Here is a 24,440-nt window from a genome sequence, read left to right as displayed (position 1 = left end):
CCTCTGAAAAAAGAACACCCTTTACAAGAAATAGTAACATATTAATGGTGTCATATGATTCCTAGACTTTGACTGACTAATTTTATAAGTTTTGTCAGTCAATTAGCTCAACAAAGGAATTAGAACTATTTCACCTATGGAATCTCTTACGCTGGCCATTTCCATCTAACTTTCTATACGGGAATTCTATTTCAAAAACCAAAAGATACCATTTTTGTCTCCCATTTCAGCTAAAACCCATCGCCCTTTCTTATTTTCCTGCTATCCTGTTGAAATGACGGTTGTGACGGTTTTATGAGCCCATCAAGTCCGACAGTTTTATGGCCTATTTGGTTTAACGTGCGACAATCGTAAACCTATCTAAACCTCTACGTTCCCGTATATTTCTAATGCACATACCGTCTCATTTTTTGGTGGGCTCTTAGAGGCATTCCCTTTTTTATGATATGATTTTATTGCCCCCGTAATCAGTTTTTGTACATCGAATAACTCAACTTAAGAGTCTTTTGGTTGAGCTGATGCTGGGGCATAATATTATACATGAGGCATAGTAGAGTTTTCACCCAAAATTCTGCTACTAGTGGCATCATCTAAAAATCATGAACGCTTGGTTGGAAAAAATTCAAAAGCAATTCATTGAGTTTTGTGTATGTTTCGTGTTCATATCATTATTATTTTATTTTAAGGGTGATGATATACTCACTGCTTACTGTTATACACAAAAGGGGTTGAAACTCTCTTTTATATATTTTTCAACGTCACTCGTTGTAGTCGTCACTCGTCATCGTAAATGTATACTATTTTCTATGTTAAGAGTGTTTCAAAAACGAACCAACAAACATTCACCACCATAAGGGTAGGTATGGACTTTGAATGAGGGAAATTTTGTATATTTTAAATTTTACTTCTGTGTTTTTCTGAACTCCTGGTTAGAAAATTGATTTATTTGCGGTTTTTACTGAATCAACAAACTTTAGGAGTTGGTGTTGGAGATATTTGAAAAAAAAGAGAGAGTGACGGTGAGATGGGAATTATAAGCATTGCCTTGGGAGTTATATATTTTATCGATTGTTGAAAAATGTTGTTCCTTTCCTTGTTTGAGTTTGAGGGATACTTTTTAATGGATATTAAAGGCTTTTTGGGAATTGTGGGTTATTGAAAAAGAAGGCGTTAGTCTTTAAAATTAAAGACTTTTCGTTTTTAATGACGGAAACTCAAGAAATATTCAGTTTCTAGGAAGGTTGTGGGATGTTTCATTAAAGTTTTTTAGAATCTTATTAAAGACCCATTTAAGTAATAATTGAGAAATTTAATGTTTTCAATGATTTATATTTATTTGTATAGAATTACCACCGAGACATAAATTAAACTGTGATTTTTCGTCAGATAGGAAAGTACTTCCTGAATTAGGTAAATATCGATATCGTTTGAAATGAAAAATAGAGAAATTCCGGAAAAGGGAATATTGGTCTTCCTTATAGATTTTTGGGTCAAAACGTTTGTAAAATTTTATTAAAGTGTAAGGAGTTGGACCAACGGAAAAAAACAGTTTCGTTTTGAATAGTTTTATAAAACCTTAAAAAATGAGGCTTAAGAAGGTATCTAGATATTTCATAAGCGAAATTTTAAACTTCCCATGGGAAGTTAATGCACTGGGTCCGATTTGTCAAATTGAAAATTTTGGTATTTCGTTCACGACGTTTTTTTCGTCGTCCATATCAGAACCAGAAGACGTATCGACTTTAAATAACAATACATTTTGTTTTACATATAATTAGGAACAAAGAGGCAGAAAGGACTCTCAAGAAAATTGCGTGGGTGTTTTTTTTACCACAGCAGTAAAGAAGACAATTTTGGTTAACATTCAATATCTCACGAACCAATGACGCTAGAAACTTGAATTAAATTGTATATTACATATTGTAGCCTGATACCAAACCAACATATTTTTTAGAAAAAATCACATTAACGGTTTTTTTATAAATCAAAAAAACTGAAGAAAAATGTGTCACCTCGAAAATTTTACGAATAAAAATTATTTCATCTCCAAAACAATTTTGAACAACGAAAAATAACGTCTTTAACATCTGGTAAAATTTTGAGAAAAATCAAATTGAGAACTTTTTTTATAAAAATCTTAAAACAATATTACTCAAAGTTTGTAAAAATTGAATTTCAATTCAAATATCTTTTTAAAAACTTACGATTATGCCTTCAAACTTAATTAATCAAATAAGAAATATTGTTTTCAACATTCTAAAACATTTAAAAAAAAATCGAATTGACAGTTTTTTACAAAAAATTGCAAAAAATTGATTTTCGACTCATATATCTTTTCTTAATTTTGCAATATTGGCTTTAATCTACTTTAATCTTTTAAAAAATATTGTTTTCAACATTCAAAACAAAATTTAAAAAGAATCGAATCGCCAGTTTTCTTACAAAAAAATAAGAACCTAATCAGAATTGAACAAAAGTTGGTAGAAATTGATTTTCAACTCAAATATCTTTTCAAAACTTTGAGATATTGGATTCCAACTACTTTTATCGTTTTAGAAATATTGTTGTCAACATTCAGTCAAATTTTGAGACAAATCGAATTGATATTTTTTCTTACAAAAAATATAACCTAACTAAAAAACAACACTAAGACTTAGTAAACATTTTTTTCGACTCAAAATATATGTAACAAAACCAGATTTTCAAACTTATTTTTAAAATTTTTAAGAATAATTCAACATGCAACTTTTTTAAACCAACACGAAAATGTACAAATTTTTAAGCAAGACAAATCGACAGTCGGGATGGGAAGTTATCAGTGTGGGACGCATCCCAGCCTCTATTAAATGTTAATTTCTAAGACCTTAAGTATGAGGCTTTGGAAGGTATTCGGAGATTTTATAAGTTCCATTTGGCCCAAGAACAATATATTTCAAAAATACTACGTACTTCTATAGCAGTAACTCATAATAACTACTATAGAAGTAGAGAGCTGTTAAAGAAGCCATTGATCCTTGACAAAAAATATAGACCTTATCGTCATAAAATATTATAAAAAGGTTACTATTGGCTTGAAGTACAATCTAAACAATTATTAATGAAACTCAACTTCGATAAAAGGGATGGCCACATGCGTTCATAGCGATCAATACTTAGCTGATTTTTTGGCGAATAGAAATGGCCACTTATTCACTGTTCAATGTTAGCTTTAAGCTCTAATCTATAACGTCTTTAGCATAAGCCAATGACATAACGTAGCCATTTAGAAAATAGCTTAGAGACTTTAAGTTGCACAATAACGAAGCGGCAAATTGACTGGCTTATTTTTGAGACATCATCAATCATAATCTTTAATAAATCGACTGTAAGGTCTGATTTGTGGCTTGTATCACTATCCTGTTGAAATCACGTGTCGTCCAAGTAAATATCTTCCAATTGGGGCTAAACATAATATCGGTTATCAAGGCGCAAAAAGGCTGGACATGTGCAGTAACGTGACAATGATCATTATCGTGAAAAAAACAAACATAACCTGATAACGTTGCTGCAAACTGTACGCAATGTCAAAAGTAGGAAGGGGACAGGGAAAAGCTTGTTATTATTCAGACCAAGAAGAACTAATCCCCTTCAGCACCCCTCCCTCTCTTCTGTTGACTTGAAATAGCGTACACTTTGAGGATAGAAGGAAAGATTTAAAAAATGATACCGATGAATTTAAAATGGGGTTGAGTATTGCATTCAACATTCATGATGTGTCGCTGACAACTCAATCTCGGTGCAGTAAAATTTTAATGTAAGCTAATTGGCTTCCCTTGAAGTGAAGTTATTGCAGCAGGATCGCTTAAGGAGGAATAAAAGGGACTATGGTGAAAGATTAGTTTTTGTATTACATTACAGATACTGGTACTTCAATTTTAGCCAATTTCAGCATTTCTTGACATTTTTATTTGAAGGGCTAAAGAAACATAAATAAGTACTTAAAACAGAATTTATGTTGGAAAATAGTGTAATACAAAAAATTAGGGCTAGGAAAGACGAAACAAAAGCTCTCAGTCCTAGAAATGTTCACAAGTATTTCGAGAAATTTTATGAAGCCCAAAATAGTACTACCAGTGACTTGAGCATGCACACCATACAATTGCCACTGAGATGTGCTTTTTGTTAAAATACCAGGTATTAAAATCATTTAACGAATCGACCCTTTAGAGAAAGGTAATACCAAAATGGCTTGGAACTAAAAATAATTGAAGCTGGTATACCACAAGCAAGTGTCTTTGGACCAATCATGTTTTTTTGTGTTATATACAATGAAAAGCTATCATAGCTGCCTTTGATGATGTTACTTCTTTATTGTTTTTTTTTTATAATAAACGGCACTCAAGGGGCTGTTAATACCATTAACATGTTTAAAGTTTAAGAACAGTGCGAACTATAGGAAAATAAGGAAGGATTAAAGAGGAGATACCGATGCACATTGGTCTTAAAGTTTTGAATATCAATAGGGAAAAACAGAGCTGGGTAAAGCATTCCACATTCTCGATGAAAGGTTAAAAAAAGAATCTCTATACTTGACAGTACATCCGAAATTGAGCTCAAGGTTAAACTGATGTGCATTCCTTGAAGTACGAGTATTACGGCTGAATTGTTTGAGGGGGGGGGGGTAATGCAACTGGCTAATTCGACAGAACACTGTTTATAAAAATATCGATAGAACAACGAAAAGCATGAAACATTGCGGCGGTGAAGTGATGGTTAAGTTAGGTTATGTTAAAGTCTAAGATGTCCAAGATGGAAACGGATACACTAAGGCCAGTTTAATGGCCCATTGTGATACCACATGAATCTTAAGGCTTCCTCCTACAATCAATGGAACCAGTTTGAGTCCCTTACGAAATGTGAGAGGCTGATTATGCTGATATAGTTAAAGAAGAATTCTCCTAGGTAATTCTTGCGTTTTCGAGCCAGAGCAGGGCATGTGCAGAGAAGATGAAGAACTGTTTCCTCCTCTTCCACGTCCATACAGCTTCTGCAAAAGTCATTTGAAAATACGCTTAGTAGCGTGGCGTGCTTTCCTATCAGACAGTGCCCGGTTATGACAACTATTATCGAGCTTATATGCGATCTGCTTAAAGATAGCAAGCACCTTAAACGTTTTAGATCCAGTGCTGGCCAGATGTTTTTTGTGACCTGACACGTGGTGATGTTGTTCCACCTGGTGCCTGCCCTCCGCACATCGCTTTGCATTAGCAACAGTTTATAAGTAGCGATTGGTATATCAGTATCAGCCAAACGTGGTAGGATGGGCTACACTATACCGTTTTTGGCGAGTTCATCTACCTTGCAGTTACCTGGAATGTTTCTCTGGCCCAGTACCCAGCAAAGGTGAATATTAAGCAGCTGTGTCATCTCCATTAGAGAAGTTGACAAAAATGTAAAGGTTAACAGTAAAGAATTTTATCTACAACAATCTAGTGTTATATAAGCAAGTAGGTTTTTATAGGGCTTTACAAAGAAAACAAATGCTGAACCTATTCAAGAACTCAGAAACAAAACATTTTATAGACTAATAAATGCTTCTTGGTTAATAAGAAAGAGCGGTCTACAATTAAACAAAAAGTCACTGCGAAATCCTATTTACTCCTAAATATAGTCTGTCTAAAATAAACGCGACAGTATTCGGAAACTAAGAAGAACCAAGCCTCATGAGCTGATGGTCTAAAAACTACAAGAAAACGTCATAATTTGAAATTTCTCAAAATATGATTTATAACCTAAGAAAGAAAAATCATTTGTTGATCTTTTATAGATTGAAGATTTACATTGGATAGAATTTTTGAACTTCTAAGCCTGCCACAAATAATCATTGTCATATTTCTTGAAAGTTAACTGCTTTGAAAAATTATTCATCAATACTAACTTTCTGAAGAAGAATTAACAATCTTTTTCCTACAACTTAAGCGGAAGTTTAACAGTATTTTAAGTCCAGCTTAAGAGAAATCACCCCCATCCAAGGTTCTTAAAGCCTTCAAAATCGTCTGTTAAGAGTAAAAATAATGATAAAATAGATCTGTTTACTGTTACATTTAATCCTATCTAATAAAATCAGTTTAACAAGAAGACAATAACCCAATTAAATACCTACAACATTCTTGGTTAAATTAAGTTCAAGAAAAAAACTGAAGATCTACCTAAAAATATAAAGAACAAACCTTATGTCCAAAGAAGTGAAAGAATTTCACTGAAACAATTTCCTTTCGGTTGAGTCTTGACTGGACCAAAATCCACCATCATCATCGCCAAAACCAAACTCAATTTAATTAAAACCTTATACAAGACCCTATATAGGGGAGAAAAGTATTTCCTTTTTTTTTGCTACCCCCCAAAAAAGGCAAAACCACTAAGAAATTCAATTCAATTTATTTTTGTTGTTGCTTTTTGTTTCACTTTTCTTTATACGAAATGTAACAAAAGTACGATAGTACATTGTAAGTATATATGGTATAGTTTCCTCATCATCATCATCAGGATGATGTGTACTTACTTCTTGCCACTTTCCAGGAACACATCCAATTCTGCTGACATCTTGCAGCAAAGCGCTTTACGAAAATGTCCAATCGAGCAATTTGTGTTGATGAGATGTCCTTCTGTAAAAGATACAAAAATGAAAATAAAAATAATGTTTTCAAGCAAAAATGAAGAAAGAAGAAAAATCCATTTCATATAAGTAAATAAGGTCTCGCGGCTCACATATAAAACTATGTGTACATCAGGGAATGTTTACTAAGAAGTATTCTGCAGCTCGTTAAGGAGCTCCTAACATACGCAAGTCCAACAAGACCAAAAGCTACAAACCTAAAGGAGCTTCAACATACAAATCAAAAGCGAAAGACAAAACGAAATGAAACGAAACGAAGTAACCAAACCATCCATATAAAGACTTTCAAGGAGAAGACGAAGGCTCGCGCGCTATACCACACGTCTCCACTTCCAGATGATGAGCAGACCACTGCCTTAATTGGATGAAAATTTTTCAAATTGCCCAACAAAAAGTCCCCAAGGAAGATATACGCTATACGCGGACGAGCATCATGAGCATCAGAGCGACAAGAAATAAAACGACCAAACAGATCCGAAAGAAATTTGGTAACAGCGCCGCACCGCACCGCGCCGGCCGCACGTCTCTCCAACTTTCAAGACTTGAATATTTCAAAAAGGTCGACATTTATATTGGCATCGCAACACCCAGGGCCATCGCGCTTCCAATGAGCGCATGAGACATTCTGGTGTCCTAATCAAAATTCCGATTGCCATTCCCTGGATATATGTATCTCTGCCTTACCGATAAACATGCATACATTTTATATACCTTACCTAAAATAAATAGGGCTCCTCTGACATAACATCGAGCCGCCACGCTGCCTTATCGTTGCGTTGGTAGTAGCTATCGAGTTCGAGTCAAGCTCGAAGAGAAATAATGGTTTGAAAGACCGTTTGAATGTATTCTAACGACCAAATCAGAGAATTATTGAAAACTCGAGGGTTCATTAGTTGTCTAATTATGGAGGACATTAATCAAAATGCCGACTTTTTAGAATGATTAACTCACATATTTAACATGATTCCATAGTCAGGTATGTGCAGAGCTGAGCGGGAGCTAAAGGCTTTTGCGGGATTTTTTTTTTTTAATCTCTTCGGAAACAGTGACAATACCTTACCTATACCTCTAACCTCTCTCACATTGATTTAAAGGTGACTCTCCTCATTAGAGAATAACGTTTCTGTTTTGAAATTCCATTTTTCCCATTTTTCAATTTTATTTCTTTTTGTGGAATCAAATTTACAAAGATATTTAGTTTCGATTTCGTTGATTTTGATTTTGATTTGATTTGATTTTTGCTTTGAAATAAAAGTAAATGGGAATCTAAATGAAAAAGAAAAAGGAAACGAAAAAAAGATCAAAATCTCCAAAGGACATACGAAACCATGTTAAGTCAATGAGAAATTGGTAAGTTTAAGGGTATGGGCTACTCTACTAAAAGGTAAAATGATTATTGTACCTAATTAATTAAATTTTGCGACCTAATTTAGGGGAGCAAAACGCGATGAAGTGAATGTTTTATTTTCTATAATAGAAGCTTATTGGTTGTTTTGTTATCGTAGGAGGTTTAGAATTTATAGAGAACATTTAACAGTTGAATGCTTTAAATTAGAAGATATTTTTAGATAAGCAAGATATTTATTTGGAATATTTTTTTAAGGATATTCAGTTCGATTTTTGATTTATATTTTTACCCTTAACACCACGGAAATAATTCAACTTGAAAACAAATTTGACAGATTTTTAAAAAATGCAAGATGTCAGTTTCTAATTTCTATGTTTATTCTATGTTTTTCTTAATACTTTTGCAAGTTATTTTTACTCATAAAAATTACGAAAAAGAAATAAAGTAAACTTAAATCTAGAAAACATCGCGTAATTACTTTTTACACACATCTAATTATGAAAGATTAATGAAAGTTATTTCAAAAGCTGTTTTAACAGGTAGATTATAACAATTATTGAAACTTTATATCATAGGAAAAAAATAATGCTGATAGGAATTAAAAATTTGAGATTGGAGTTGACCATTGAAAGTAAAACCGCCTGAGATTGGTTTACAAGGTAAATAAAAAGTCTCTACCAAGTACATTTCTTCTAGTTTCTCTCAGGACTGGACAACTTCCGACAGAATGAAAAATATTCTCTCGTTCAGCCATGTTGCAAATATCACATAGCAGTGGAAGATCTTCGCATGTGGAACGTAATTTATGTTAAGCAGTTCACCTCTGCTTACCCGTGGCATGATGGTAGGTGCTACGGACTGTTATGCGAGAGGTCTTGAGTTCGATTCTGCCTATGACACCTAAAGTTTTTTTTCACGGGTACTGCCTCTTGCGAGGAATTGACAAATTCTCCAAGAGTAATTCTTGTCATGAAAAGTGCTTTTTCAAATTTGCCTTTCAGATTCGGCCTAAAACTGTAGGTCCCTTCCATCCCTGACAACAGTACTCGCACACAGGAATGGTTGAGAGTTGTCAGTCACTAGGCCCTAGTTCTCAAACGGACTGTTGCGCCAGTCAATTTATTTATTAAGTTCACCTCTTAGCCGAAACACGTTGGAGATTTGCTCTACAGTACTTATGTCCTAGTCCTCGAAGTAGTTTCTTTCATGAAGTGAGCTGGATGCCTGTTCTGTGAACACATTTCTAAAATTTTCATCCAGACGCCTAATTACCTGGTTCAGTGACGGTTTCCATGTACTCTGTTCACTGAGATTTAAATTTACACCTGAACCTTCTGCTAGCCCAATCCACTCTTTAACATATCCTGTTTTGCTTTGTATCGCTTGTAAAGCTGCTTTTTTTGGTAAGGGATTGTTGGGCTTATTCAGTACTTTCAGAATGTATTCGACTGTTTCTAACATTATCATGTAGTTTTCTCAGGAGTTTTTCCACAGTCTCGAATTTCTTTTCTCTCCACACTTGGGCTGCGTAAAACAGGGTCGATTGGGATACTGCTTCGAAAAATTTATATTTAGTGCTATGCGCAATGTTTTTGTTTTTGAAACATTCTTTCCATGTTAATCGCGGTTTGAGCCTTAAGAATTTTTTCGTTGAGGTGTTTTTCCATACTTATGTTTTGGGTGAAATATACTCCTAAGTATTTGTATTCTTTCACTCTTTCTATGTTTCCATTGTTGAAGTACAATTGTTTCACTTGAGCTTAACCATCCTCCACCTTTCCTGATAACCATCACTTTCGACTTGTTCAGGTTCACTACCAAGCTCCATCGTCTACAATATTCCGATATTAGATTTATCATAAGCTGTTAGGATTGCTGTAAGGTTGCCAGCAAGACTATATCATCTACGAAGAGTAAGGCTTAAATGACCTCTCCAACAGATCTAACACCTCCTGGTAATGCGTCACTGCATTGATTTGAATTCTTGAACATTTCAATTACAACGAAAAATAGAGCATGGCAAGAAGAAAGTTTACGACGATGTTTGAGTGACGTAATTGAGTTGATGATGTTAATTTCACCAATTTACATTTTATATGCTCTTCTTTGAATACTGTACAAGATTCTTGTGCCAGATCAGACGGAGAGAAAAATCTCTTGCTTCGTCAATCCCAGATATCTTGCTTTTTGGCGTGAACGCTTCATCAAGGTGGTTACTGATGCACATCCCGAGAATGGCGAGATTTTCAGTTTGGTTGATGCAAGTGCCATTCATAGATAGTAGCAAAGAAGGTACATCTTGCTTTGAGGATACAAGACAGCATTGGGTTTTCAAACCATTAAATTCCTCATTGTACAGTGCTGTGTATGTAGGTGGGAATTTAATGAGCTAATTATATTTTTCCGTTGCTGTTCGACATCCAGTTTTTACTAAATTGAAAAAGTATTCATTAATTAGCATGACAACTAGTTATTACCCTTTTAAAAGGATGTTTCTTAGTTCTGATAAAAAAACATAGAAAACATCGCACAACAGAATAAGAAGGTGTTAACACCTCAAAATAATCAGCTGAATAGTGAAACTTTTTGAACTTTTTAATAACGACTTGGAAATCGAAATTTTTCAAAATAAAAAACATAGAAAACAAGACTAATGTTACATCCTTTTTGAAAACCATTCAACACTAAGTGTGCTTAATAGTTTCTGCCCCTTTTTAAGATGTTTTTAAGGACAACAAAAAACCATAGAAAGCATTAGAGTAGAATAACAGTAGAGCTGAAATAACTGATAACTAGTTTAACACCGAACAACTTTTGAGCACTCAACATTTCAATTTTAGAGGAGGTTATACGGCAAACGCTTAAATTTGATATCAAAAGCATAAAATATATCGAAAAAACATAGAAAAAGTTAAATTCTACACGATTTAAACAGCTGTTTCCTAAAAGTTATTAGACATGATCACAAGGTGAAACAGTTCTTAATTCTTTTTAAAATATTGTTTAAGGCGCACAAATAAAAACATAGAAAAAACATTACACTTAAGGCTTTAAATTGACTTTTTTCATAAATGTTAAAAAACAAATAGAGATTACAAATATAAGAAGCATTAATTTGATATCGAGATCATAAGATCCATACAAAAAACATAGAAAACGTTGCATGCTACACGAATCAAACATCTATTTTTAAAAAGCTTTAATAGGCATTATCACAGGGTCTAACAGTTTTTAAACCTTTTTTAAATATGTATTTTTTAGACACAAACAAAAAACCATGTCTTCTTCTTATAATTTTTTTTTAATGAGAAGCAATTTATTTGCAGCGTTTCTGCGATGACGTCTATATTAAATGATAATGACTTAATAAACTGATTTTAAATTTAAGGCTAATCAACTGATTTAAACCCAGATAACTTATAAAATGCAGTACTGAGATAAACCCCTTCTAAATTTTTCGGAAGGGGAAAACCAGGAATAACTTAACAATAACTTTAATACTAAAATTCCAACACCGAGGACTTTTAGTTTTTTCCCCGGCACTAATCTCTTAGAGCATCATTTTTGAAGTATTATGGAAATATTAAAAGTTCAGAAACATCGATTGTTCAAAAATTTTAGGATGCTTAGTTAATTTAAAAATATGGTACCACTTTTTTACTCATTCTTTGGTATTTTATTTTTTTTAATTCGTTAGACAAATTTATTTCACAGCCTAAAGAGTTTCAGTCGAATTCCCATTAAGAAAAAAAGCTCTCATCACAATCCCAGGCCTACGTTATTTCCGAAAAAAAAACATCAAAACAGAATTTAAAAAGAAATGAACAAGTTCAACAACATAAATCCTTAATTAATCCATTGTTCCAAAGAAAACAAAGAATATATTTAAATTTTTGTATATTGTTCAATGTGATTTCTTAGCTTTTGTTCTGGCTGTCAATACCTCAGAGTAACGTAACTAGTTAATGTCACTTGTAAGCAATAAATTCTTCCGCACATAGCAATTCATTACACAAAAGTTTTAATACGTATATAAACAACAAATAGACAAGATACTTCTTTTTTAGAATAATCAAATCACATAAAAAGACATTAAAATTTATAGCAAAATCCATGCCTAATTAGTTATCTAAAGAATGACATTAAATACAAAAAGAATAGTAGAAGAAAACTTTTTCCCGGCATGCAAATTGAATTTTTAAAAAATATCTAACTAATTCATCAATAACCGAAAAAAAGCAATATCCAATAGGCTTTTGTTAAGAAAACTCTTAGATACTTAAAGCTGCTACTGCTTTCCCATAAGATATCTCCACAATCCCACGCAGCAGCAGACAACTTCATCAATTATTTTATTTATATCTTTCAACCCAAAAAAAGCTTTCAAAATCCCTTTTATTTCACTTAAATTAATTCCAAAAACAAAATACAATAACCAAACAAATTATCAACTCTCAACATAGTTTGAGACGTTAAGTTGCTCAACCAAAAACGAAATTAAATGTCTGCTTTTTAGTAGAAGTTTCATTTCTGAAGCATGCGATGGACTGTCATGCCAGAGGTCTTGGGTTCGATCCCTGCCTTTGCCATCTAAAGTTTTCTTTGGCCATTTGGATTCGGCTTAAAACCTCCCCTCCATCCCTGACAACAGTACTCGTACACAGGAATGGTTGAGAGTTGTACGTAAGTCACTAAACCTTAGTTCTCAACAGACTGTTGCGCCACCCAATTTATTTATTTTATCATCGCATCTTGAAATAGAAATTATTTCAAAAATGTAACTCCACCTCCAAGACTGTAAGCCGTGGACTTTTTCTTTCCACGACACTCTAAAGGAGGCATTGCCACACCGCACCGCATCGAAACCTCGATGTGCCACTGTTGAATGATCGATGGCGATTCATTAAAGCTACATCACCAATTAGAAAGGTCTTTATCTTTATAGACTCAAACCTTTACTATGCGTCAAAGACGCATCCTAGTCTCTCTCTCTCTAGGTCTCTAGCTTTGAACATAAAATACCATAACTCCATGTTTGATGATTTTCTAATAAGAAAAAAAAGCAGTAGTCATTCGCCGAATCTGCCACCTTATTGAAGAAAGAGACCCAACAAAAACCTCTTGGAAAAAGATAAGACTTTAATATTCATTAGGAACACCTTAAACAACACACAAAAGACATTATATTGATATGAAGAAGACGGACGCACCTTTTATGGGTTTTTCTCCTCGAAGAAGATTGATAGACTCTTGACGATAAGGTGTAACAATTTTATACTTTTTTTTTCTTCAACTAAATGATGGTATTAGGGGCTTTTATCCACCTCGAAAAAAGGGAGTTTATATATTTTATAGACAACAACAGCAAAAACATCAACAACGAAAAAGAAGTAATAAAAGTTAGAGTAAATAGAAGAAAAGAGAAGTAAATTTTCACCTATTCGATAATTTTACAAATAAATAAGTGATAAATTTATAGACCTCCGCATATGCGCCTATTTTCTTCTTGATTTTCTACGGAAATCGTTAAAAAACATTATGGGGCAATGGACAATGGGTACCTTTCAATAGAATTTTTGGGTGTTTAGTTTAACGTATAAACGTTTTAATGACTTAAAAGTACGTTTGTTAATCTTTTTCCAACAAAATCCAATATTGTCGGAAATAATTTACTGTGATTTAGAACCCCAGGTGATAAAGGAGACCTTGTTCTTCAAACGCTAAGATTTAAAGTTTAAAGCCATACACATTACTGTATTCAAAAAGAAGGTTTAGAAGTGATCGAGTTTGGTCTATTTTCTATTGAATCAGGAAGGTTCAGGATTTCAAGCCAAACCTAAAAATCAGATGATACTTTAAGGTGTACTGTTTCAAAATGTTAGAAGATTCTCTGATTTATTTAGTGAATACTTAGAATTCTTCTTTCCCCAAAATTTTATACCTCATGAAGTATTTTCTCTGAGCACATGCTTCAGTTTTCAGAGCAATTTTTCCACACTGTCTTGTATACTATCTTTGCTTTAGTTGTATGAGAAAGTTGTTGTTAATAGTTGGACTGTTGAGAATGTCAAATTGAGATGATATTTCTGTCCAGGAGGATTTCGAAATTAATTATGATATTTCTGTTCAGTAAGGTTTGGTAATTCATCATGAATCGTTTAAAGCCAGAAAACGCTTGCAAAGTAAGGACATTTTGTAAATTAGCTAGGAGGTGCATAGAACTTAACTTTAGGTAGCCCTACGGTCCAGTGTGAAATAGGGCCTAGTGCATAGAACACTTGGTCTATTTTACTGTTTTTAGTAGTGACGCTAATTTCTGGTTTAATTAATTCGAAAACAAGCAAAATGTTTGTGTATAGAGCGAAGACAATCCTCAGCCCATTAACGAATATAATTTAAAGTTCTCAATCTTTTAAAAACATACACTTCTAACTCTGACAAAATTCTCGATTTTTCAAAGCAAATTTTCTGCTTCTTTTTGAAATAAGTTATCACTCGCCTTGATTCTTTATCCTGTTCTTATACCTAAATGGCTGTACTTTTCAGACGAAACACTTATTTAAATGAAGTATTTGCTTTGAGTACATGCTCGAATTATTAAAACAGAACCAAATATCTATGTTTACACTTTCTTATATAAAATATTGCTACAGTTTTTACTTCCGACCTATTTTAATTATATGCCGAGTATTGCATTAGTAAAAAATATCAAAATTCGAAATTTCAATCAAACATTTCTTTACGATGTAGAAAGAAGTAGGCGTGGCAATTCCTTCCATTCGTCTAGCTGGACTCACTTCTATATAACCATGGGTCAATTGAGTTCAAACTTAGAAATTTAAGGGTTTATGTCGATTCGCATTCGGAGCTTTTTTATTTTTTGAGACCGAAAATAACAGTTGTCCCAATTTTCTCAAAAATTCTGATATATTTTCTAAACTTGGATTATTTCAACAATTTTTTGAAATAAAAGGTCGATCCAATAGTTCAATTTATCTCTTCACGCATACGACTTATTAACTTCCCATAGGAAGTTATTGTAATGGGTCCGATTTGTCAAATTGAAAATTTTGACATTTCTCGACGTTTCAAGGTCCCTAGAGTCGAAATAACAGATTTTTAGAAAGATGTATATGCGTGCGTGTGAACGTACGTTCCTAGAACACCTTCGCCACGTTTCTTCTGTCGTGCATAGCTTAAGAACCAGAACAGATATCAGCTTCAAATAAATTTTCAGATAATAAAGGGTTCTAAGGAAAATTGAGTCAGTGGTTATTTACCATATAAGTTTTTTTCAGATTTTTAGAAAAAAATCTAATTAACCATTTATTTATAAATCAAAAAACTGAAAAAAAATGTTCACCTCGAAAATTTTACGAATAAAAAATGATTTCATCCCCAAAACAACTTTTTGCAACAAAAAAAACCGTTTTCAACATCTGGTTAAATATTGAGAAAATCATATTGGCAGTTTTTTTTTATAAAAAATAAGAACCTAAACAAAAAAATTACTCAAAGTTAGTAAAAAATGAATTTCGAATCAAATATCTTTTCAAAAATTTGAAATTTTGGCTTTGAACTGATTTTAACTTATAGAAAATATTGTTTTCAACATTCCGAAAATTTTGAGAATAATCAAATTGACAGATTTTTTACAAAAAATAAAAATCTAATACTAAAACTTGGTAAAAATTTACTTTCGTTTTAAATAGCTTTTCAAAAATTTAAAATATTGTCTTCAAACTTTTTTTATATCACAGAAAATATTGTTTTCAATTTTCAGTTAAATTTTTTTATAAAAATCCAACAGTCCGTTTTTTTATAAAAAAAATAAAATTTACAAAAATAGAACTAAAAATTTTTTCAGTTCTTGATATCTCCCAAATTAATTTTATTCATCCAATTTGTAAAAATTTAAGAAATGCTACTGAAATTGGTAAACATTTGTTTTCGACTTAATTTCTATTAAACAAAACAAGATTTTCAAACTAAACTATTTCTTTATATATAAAAATTTTCTGGTATTTTGAAATTTTGTAGGAATAATTCAACTAACAACTTTTTTACCCCAAGACAAAAACAATAGAAGTTAAAAATCATAAATCCATTGTCCTACTTTTTTTCAAAATTAATCTAATTTCAAGGCGCTAGTAAAAGTTGACCAACATTTTTTGTGGCGAGAATTGAAATATTGATGAAAATCAAAACTTAAAAATCAATTATTTTGGTATTTCTGAACTTTTTTTTTAACTTTTACATTTTTTGGACACAAAAGAAAAAATGCTGATTCGAAAAGCACATTTGTGTCGATTGTTTAAAAAATTCTAAAAAAATTTTAACGATCTTTTAATAGAAGTTTATGTGTTTTGAATTTAAGTTACCTCTGTTTTATTATGGTCAATATAGGTTACTTTTCAAAAATTAAACGATGTAGATCGAAGTTGCTTATTTTCTTTGCTTATATTGGAAATTTTCTGCCTCTTTTCTTTGAACTACAATTCACACTACATTACCAATTGTAATAACAAAACAGTCATCTTTGAAATTCACCCAAATAAATACCAGAATTCCATATTGTTGTTGTGTAAAGTTTTACAAAATAATCCAATTTCCGATAAAAAAGTTTAAATGGGTTAGTTTCGGTTGTAAACAAAAAAGCTATTGACTATGATATAACTAGATTTTCATATCGATGCCTAAGAGTACTGAAGTTAATATTTTGAACTCCTAAAATCAATGAACTTTCCTTTCCTTTCAGCACCCTATTGAAAACTTCAATTAACTTTAGGACGTTATGTTCAATTTGTTCTAATGACCTCTCAAAGAACAAAAACCAAATACAAATCAACCAATATTTGCTCTGGAGTATCTCACATCCATAACTTGAAATTAATACATATCAAAAACTCATTCAAAATTTTCTATGATTACAAGTTACGTTAGATATTTTTTGTTTTCAACCTTTTACTTAATTGAAAGGAAAATACAAAACCCAATGAAAACCCAATGACCTTTTGAATTCTACACACTTGATGATATTATAAAACCTCTCTGCATCAGTAAAAAAGATCCCAATCCAAAAAGCTACCGTAGATTATTTCAATTTTCCATACTCTATGGGTTAATTAAATATTTAAAAAGTAAATAAGAGTGTTTGAAGATATATTTGAAATCGAATGCAGACCACCTATCGAGACAAGAATATAGGATTGACTCAAAGGTACCTTTTTTTTAAATTGAACCATTTTCGAAATTTCCTTGAAAATGTTCTAATAATAGCCAAATATCGAACGTCGAAACGAACTTGATTCATCCGTAACAGCACCTAAATTAGGCGTAAAATCTTATTCATTAAATATTAAGATTTGTTCTAGTCTCCCTCCACGCAAAGTTATCGTACCTAAAGATGTAAAGATGGATACAAAGGTATAGATAAATATATTCAAAAGATAGATACAATCAATAACATTTCAACAGGTAATCCAATGAATATTAATGATACTCTCCACTCCCTCTCTTTTTCCTCTAATGGTTGACTACCCTCAGTATATAGACGAATACGAACCTACCTTACCTACTTTTTAGGGCAGTAATCGAACAAAACATCAGTGAATGTCGATGCGGCAGTGGAAGTGGAAGTGGAAGTGACAGTGACAGTGGCAGTGGTAGTGGCTGTGAGGTGGCGATGGTGGCGTTCTTCGAAACCAAAGAACAAAGTCAATCCAATCCGTAAATTTAATCATCACTAATGAATTTATGACTATACTCGATTGGACTAATGCTAGATGATGTTCGTTCGTTCGTTCGCAAAAGGCTGCCATAATGGAGGGCTTGAATTGATGCTATAGGGATACACGAGTTCTAGATGGGTGTTGGGTAGGGTAGGGCTTGATGGGTAGAAATGGGATTAGCTCAGATTGGTTTCAGTTTTATATATATTTCCATATTTTGTGTGGCAAATTGAGAACAAGGCCGACTCGACTGAGTTACGTTAATCACGAAAAATATTCGTCTATTCTTGTGCCAACAAAATACTCCAACTACCATCAGGTTTAACGATGAACCTCTTTATACAAAAAAGCTCTGTTCTGTAATGCAGAATGACAATGATCCGCAGCCAACAATTACTATTTTTCATACTCATAGATATAAATAATAGAAGCATAGATTTATAGAAGACCTATATGGAAAAAGTTTGGCATCGTGTTGATGATGAAAACGAACGAGCGAAAGAGTGACGACGACGGTTTTCAGTCCATTTTCATTAGTGTTGTAGACCAAATAGTTTTTCATTCAGAACTTGACAATATTGATCGATATTCCATTATTGCAATCTTTCTTATGTCATTTATAATTCAGTGATGAAACAAATGAAATTAAATGTTCCAGAGGAAAAGCTGTTAGGGTGTTATACGTGTTACAGCTGATGCACATCGGAAACGGAACTAACAAGAGAACGAGTTAGATAAATTTTAAATGCAATATAGAAAATTTGAAAATTTTTTTCGACAGACTTAGGATATTTGCAATTTTGGGTAACTTGAGTTTTCTTTCTGTGACCATGAGGTGAAGATATCATACGGAGTTTTGGCGAAACTGATATCAAGCTAATTTATTTATACGACGGACATTTTGTCAAATAATGTCAATTGGTCGCATGTCAAATTTTGTAGAAGCTTGTGTTTTTTAAAAATTTTAAATATTTAAATGAAAGTTAATGGAGTGACTCGAAACATTGTTTTTTAGAATTCTTCCAATCATCAGAATTCTGTATTAAATGCTTGGTCATATTGATGTAGGTCTGAAAATCTGTGCTTCAAAACACAGTAAACTTTTATATCACAATAAAAAGAGGCTGGGATGCGACCAACACTGATAACTTCTCCATCCGTCTGTCGATTTGTCTTGCTTAAAAGTTTGAAGGTTTTCGTGTTGGGTTAAAGAAGTAAAATATTTTTATATATAATGAAAAAGGTTAGTTTGAAAATCTGGTTTTGTTAAATACATTTTTATTCAAAAACAAAGTGTTACCAATTTCAGTAGCATTTCTTAAATTTTTACAAATTGGATGAATGCAATTAATTTGAGTGATATCAAGAACCGAACATCAATTTTTACAAAATTTGCGTACTTTTTCTTGTCGATTTTACAAAAAAAAGGACCGAATATCGAAAACAATATTTTCTGTGAAATAAAAAATGTTTGAAGATATTTTTTTTATTTTTGAAAGCTACATATTTGAGTCGAAAGAAAATTTTTAATTAGTTTTAGTATTGTTTTTTTTTTTTAAGTTTTTATTTTTTGTATAAAGCTGTTAATTAGATTTTTCTCAAAATTTGATTGGATATTAAAAACAATATTATTTATAAGTTAAAATTAGTAGTAAGCCATTATCTCAAATTGTTGGAAAGATATTTATGTCGAAAATCAATTTTGGCCAACATTTGTTAAATTTTCTTTTAAGTTTTTATTTGTTGTAAAATTCTCAAAATTTTACTAAATGTTGATAACAACATTTCTTATAAGGGAAAATTGAATAGAAGCCATAACCTCAAATTTTTCAAAAGATATTTGAATCGAATATCAATTTTTTCCAACTTTTGTTAAATTTTCTTTTAAGTTTTTTATTTTTTGTAAGAAAACTGTCTAATTGATTTTTCTCCAAGTTTTACTAAATGTTAACAACAATAGTTTTAAAAGGAAAAAAATAGTTTAAAACCAATATGTTGAAGATTTAAAAAAAAATATTTGAGTCTAAAAACAATTTTTAAAAACTTACAAATCAAGCTCTACCAAAAATTTGACTTACAAAAAAATATTATTTTAAAATTTTTAGGGCATTGAACTTATAAAAGTAAGTAAGTAAAACATACTTAACTCAAAAAGCATTATCAAAAACGTCCGTTTTGATATTTCAAAACGATATTTTCAATATATATAGGTACCTAAGTTTGAAAACACATTACAAAAACTTCATGCACATTTTTAAAAAATAAACTTTCAACAGTGACATTTAAAAATCAGGTAGTTAAGCTTTTCAACACATGGCAGTAATATTTATCATCAATATTTTTGAGCACCTTCATGCAGTACCTACTCAAATTTAAAAAAATATTAATACAAAAGACCCATTTTCGTTTCAAACATCTAGATTCTGATGGTGTTCCACAAGGTACAGGTCTTGGTCCATTTGTGTTTATTTGATTTGGTAAATCAATTAAATTCAAAAAAATTGGTAATTATTTGATTTTTCACTTTCAAACTGCAATTTGAATTAAAAGTCTATTCAATTCCAGAACTTATAATCGGAAATTAGATTAATACAAGTATTTCTGTTTTGCCGGAGAAGCTATATAAAGTGAGTCAGAGAACTCTTACTTTCAAACCTTAGACTGATAAACTTCCAAAATAAGCATAAAGACATTTTAAATTAAATGTAATCATTTCTGACCTATATTTAAAAATATATCCTAATGTCATCATACATAAGACATTATGCCTTATCTAGCTTCCCTAAAAGCAAAACTAAGTCGTATTCAAAATATTGATTGATATTAAATCTTCCATAAACTACACGCTCACGTTTGAAGATATCAAATAGTAAACTAGAACATTAAATATAATCCATTACACCCAAAACCAAACCAAACCCACCTCCTGCTCCGTTGCAGGTTTTGAAGTGAAGAAAAACCGCCATTCAACACTCCTCTTGTTGTATGTTTTCCATCATCTTATACCCGTAGTTATCTCAAAACCCCATCGCACTTAAGGTTACATCAATATTTATAACAACAAACAACGAAAAAAGAACAAATCCTTCAAAAAGCAATAAAATTAAATAGATTCCATTTTGTTCAACTTGAATTCTTTCGGAAATGATACTTAATGTTCAAAATGTTTATAAAAACAAAGATAAAAAACACAAATTTTCAGAAGCTAAACTATAAAAACAAACAACAAACAAAAAACAATATTATAAGTATCAAGTCTGGTGTAGTGTGGTGTGGTGTGTGCCTCTGAGCAGCTTTTAAGTGCCTGTTCAGACATCACTTCTAGGCCTAGGTTAAAGGTTTTTATACAACAAAACGGCACCACCACAACGACTTGACGACCGACTCACGCAACAATTTTAAATGTCAGAAAACTATCAAATTGTCATTTCGATGCCACTACCATGCTTCGCGATGTGCTGCTCCAGAGTCATCAAGTGACGCCCACATAGCTCTTCAAAACAAATGGAAAGACATATACGAGACACGAATGTTCCAATATATTTTCCACTTTGGAACATGAAAGCTAACATAGATAAAAGACACAACTCAACGTAGAGAGACAAAAAAAATATATTTCTTTTTTAAGACCAAAAACCGATTTTGAGCCTCCTACGTGATCGTTTTACATATTTCAACTCTTTTGTTTTTTGAATTCCCTTGATGGTCATCATAAGTCCATCAGAGCCGTATTCTAAAAAGAACGAAAAGAACACACATATTTTTAATGGTTTTTGGTTTGATTTTGATGTTTGAGAGTACGGATAAAGTATTATCCACGCGAGAAGCGTTTCGTTTCGTTTCGAGTGAAATCAAAAGTGGCCGCACATTTTAATTCTCGTTGTATTTTTACACTCTATGACTTTGCTGCTGCTGCTCCTGCATTTAAGAATCTTTAATCATTTTTTTTTTGACGATCAAGGACGCAGCTTGTGAAGAAAAGAACTCTGTCCGTCAAAAACCACTTCAAACTGTCAAAAAATTGATTGATAGTTGCTGCTAAAAAATCGGAGATAAATAAAAACTCTTTCATAATAACGAGACAAATTTGTATGTGGGCAGACAAAATAAAGTTGACGAGCGGATTTCAATACCAAGAAAAACAGACAGACGCTTTTAAGGGGCGAAAAGGTTTCTGAATCTTGAGAAGCATCAAATGCGTTGACTCGACGCATTTATCCGATGAGCATGACGGAACACTAATATGGTGAAGTGAATGAAGCGACATGTTCTTTTTTATGGTTTATGCTTTTAAATTTTTTTTCAACAAATCCAAAGACGATTTGCAACTAAACAGAGGTCAAAAAGTCGAAACTAGGAGTTTGACGGATCTGACGGAGAGAAAGAAGAAGTAACTTTTTCTGTTTCAAAAGTTATAAATAAATACAAAATAAATTTAAAAATAACAAAGAAATACAAATAAATATTTTAAACCATTGACAGCGTCAAATGCGTTGTGTTTCCACAACGTATGCGTTCCTTAACATTGACGGAACAGTAAAATAGAAAAGTTACTTAAGCTAAATTTCCTTTATTATTATTTGTAAGATTTTCTTTTAAATTTTGTATCGTGAAACAAAAAGATGCTTTGAAAGCAAATAGACAGACAATAAAACGTCAACATTTCAAATTTCAACGGATTTGACGGAGAAGAACGCTGAAAACATCCAATGCGTTAAAACAAAGCTAACACTGACAGAACACTGATATATTAGTGTGACCAAATCAACATGTTGTTTTGATAAATGTCCTGTTTTTGTGTTTTATGCTTTTTTAAAATCTTTCTGTCAAAATATCAAATGTCAACGGATTTGAAGAAGACGAAAGTTGAATATTTTTTTAAGGTTTTCTGTTTTATAAGTTCCGTTGCAAAGCTTTATTTTTACTTGGATATTTAATCAAATCATTGACATTGACAGCGTCAAACGCGTTGCCCCAACAACGCTACTGTCAAACAACATATTGTTTCGATAAATTGCTTTTTTTTATTTCGTATATTTTTATTTAATATTATTTTTCATCAAAAGATGATTTTGAAATAGAGAATTATAAACGTCAAAACGTTGAATGTCAACTGATTTGAAGGAGATGAAAGTTGAATGTAATGCAAATTTTTCTGTTTCATTATAGTTCCGTAGCGAAACTTTACGTTTACGTGAACGTTTAATCGATTTTTCATACATGCGTCAACGCATTCTAACAGTTAAAAATGCTGATTTTAGCTTTTAAATGGTATTATGGCTTCAAATTACGTTGTTCTTATTTAAATTTTAACAGGGAAGTCCATAAATTCTCTGTAAAATTCTCCTTAAAGATAAAAACATGCTAGACGCAAACAATCAGAAGTAAAAAGTCAAAACTTCAAATTTCAACGGATCTGACGGAGAAGAACGATGAACATAAAGCAACTGTTTTGTTTATTCAGTTTTATCGCAAACCTTCATTATTACTTAACAAAATTATCATACATGCGTCAAAGGATTCAACGGACCAGTTTTACCATTGCGTTCATTTTTACTTAACAAAATTATCATACATGCTTCAAAGGATTCAACGGACCAGTTTTACCATTGCGTCAACGGCTTTTAAAACATCAAAGTACAACGAAATGTTGTTAAATTCTCCTAAAAGATTACTTGTCACAAAATAAAAAGATTTAATATGTATGATGGAAACAAACGTAGATCAAAACTTCAAATTTCAACTTATCTGACGGAGAAGAATGATCAACATAATGATTCTTTTTCGTTTCTTCAGTTCCATGGCAAAACTTTTTAATTACTTGAGTAAATTATTACACATGCGTCAACGGACGTTATGATAGATTCTCTTTAAAATGTTGTCGGTAATGTAGTTTTAAAGTGCGTTAAATGTTACTTCTTCTACAATAAACATTTATTTTAATAGAAAAGTGCACTAAATTATTGTAAGAGTTTCAATAAAATAGATCAAGTTATATGGAGTTAAAATGTCAAATCCACCCCTGGAATCGATTGCAATTCGCAGCAAGGATCGAGCGATTCAATTAAAAATGCGGGCGCACATGTGCAGTTTTACACGGGCGCGAACTGGTTTAGCAGCACTTTAATCACAATTTCCAACCGAACGACGACGAAGACGTACCATGATTCTCTGCCGACAGCAACAATAAGAGCAGAAGAGTGAAGATGGAAAGATGGACAGTAAAAAAAAGGGCGAAGATTGGTTTACCGAATTTGGCAGACAGGTCAGAAACAAAGAGACAGACAGTGGCCAAAATAAGGCGGTCAAAGAGGCGGTCCTGATGGATGATGAACTAAATTGGAAATTTATCCAAATCTTTATTATTGTTTTGTTTTTTTTTTTTTTGTTTCGTTCAAGTTGATCCGTCGCATCCGTTGCGTCCATCGTCGTTGCTCGTCGTCCGTCGTCCTTTAACCGTCTTCCATCGTCTTGAGTGTTGCTTTGGTTTAGAAAGCAATTTCAAAAAAGGGAGGAAACACGCACAAGAAATCTTCTTCTTTTTATTTTCTTATTCTTCTTCTTGAAAATGCAAAAAAGGATCTTAAAGGATTTACATTAATTTGTAAAAGCATCAGCATCGAAGATTTATGTGTCGGCTATGCATCGCACTCAGGCACTATACTCGAACTCGAAGTATATAGCCAAAGACTTCGAAGACTCCAGA

The 24,440-nt window shown here is 32.2% G+C and overlaps 1 protein-coding gene across 1 annotated transcript in view; it reads right to left on the bottom strand.

Annotated features, from left to right (window-relative positions):
• Positions 1 to 24,440, bottom strand: part of LOC129944346 (fringe glycosyltransferase) — a 183,778-nt gene that overhangs the window by 58,220 nt on the left and 101,118 nt on the right. Inside the window, exon 4 of the mRNA XM_056053709.1 lies at positions 6,542 to 6,644. Within this exon, the coding sequence (XP_055909684.1) occupies positions 6,542 to 6,644 (103 nt within the window). The remainder of the gene's footprint in view (positions 1 to 6,541; positions 6,645 to 24,440) is intronic.

Source organism: Eupeodes corollae, chromosome 2, assembly GCF_945859685.1.
Source record: "Eupeodes corollae chromosome 2, idEupCoro1.1, whole genome shotgun sequence".
Lineage (NCBI taxonomy): Eukaryota > Metazoa > Arthropoda > Insecta > Diptera > Syrphidae > Eupeodes > Eupeodes corollae.
The sequence above is the reverse complement of the archived record's forward strand: the minus strand, read 5'-3'. Positions and strand labels throughout refer to the sequence as shown.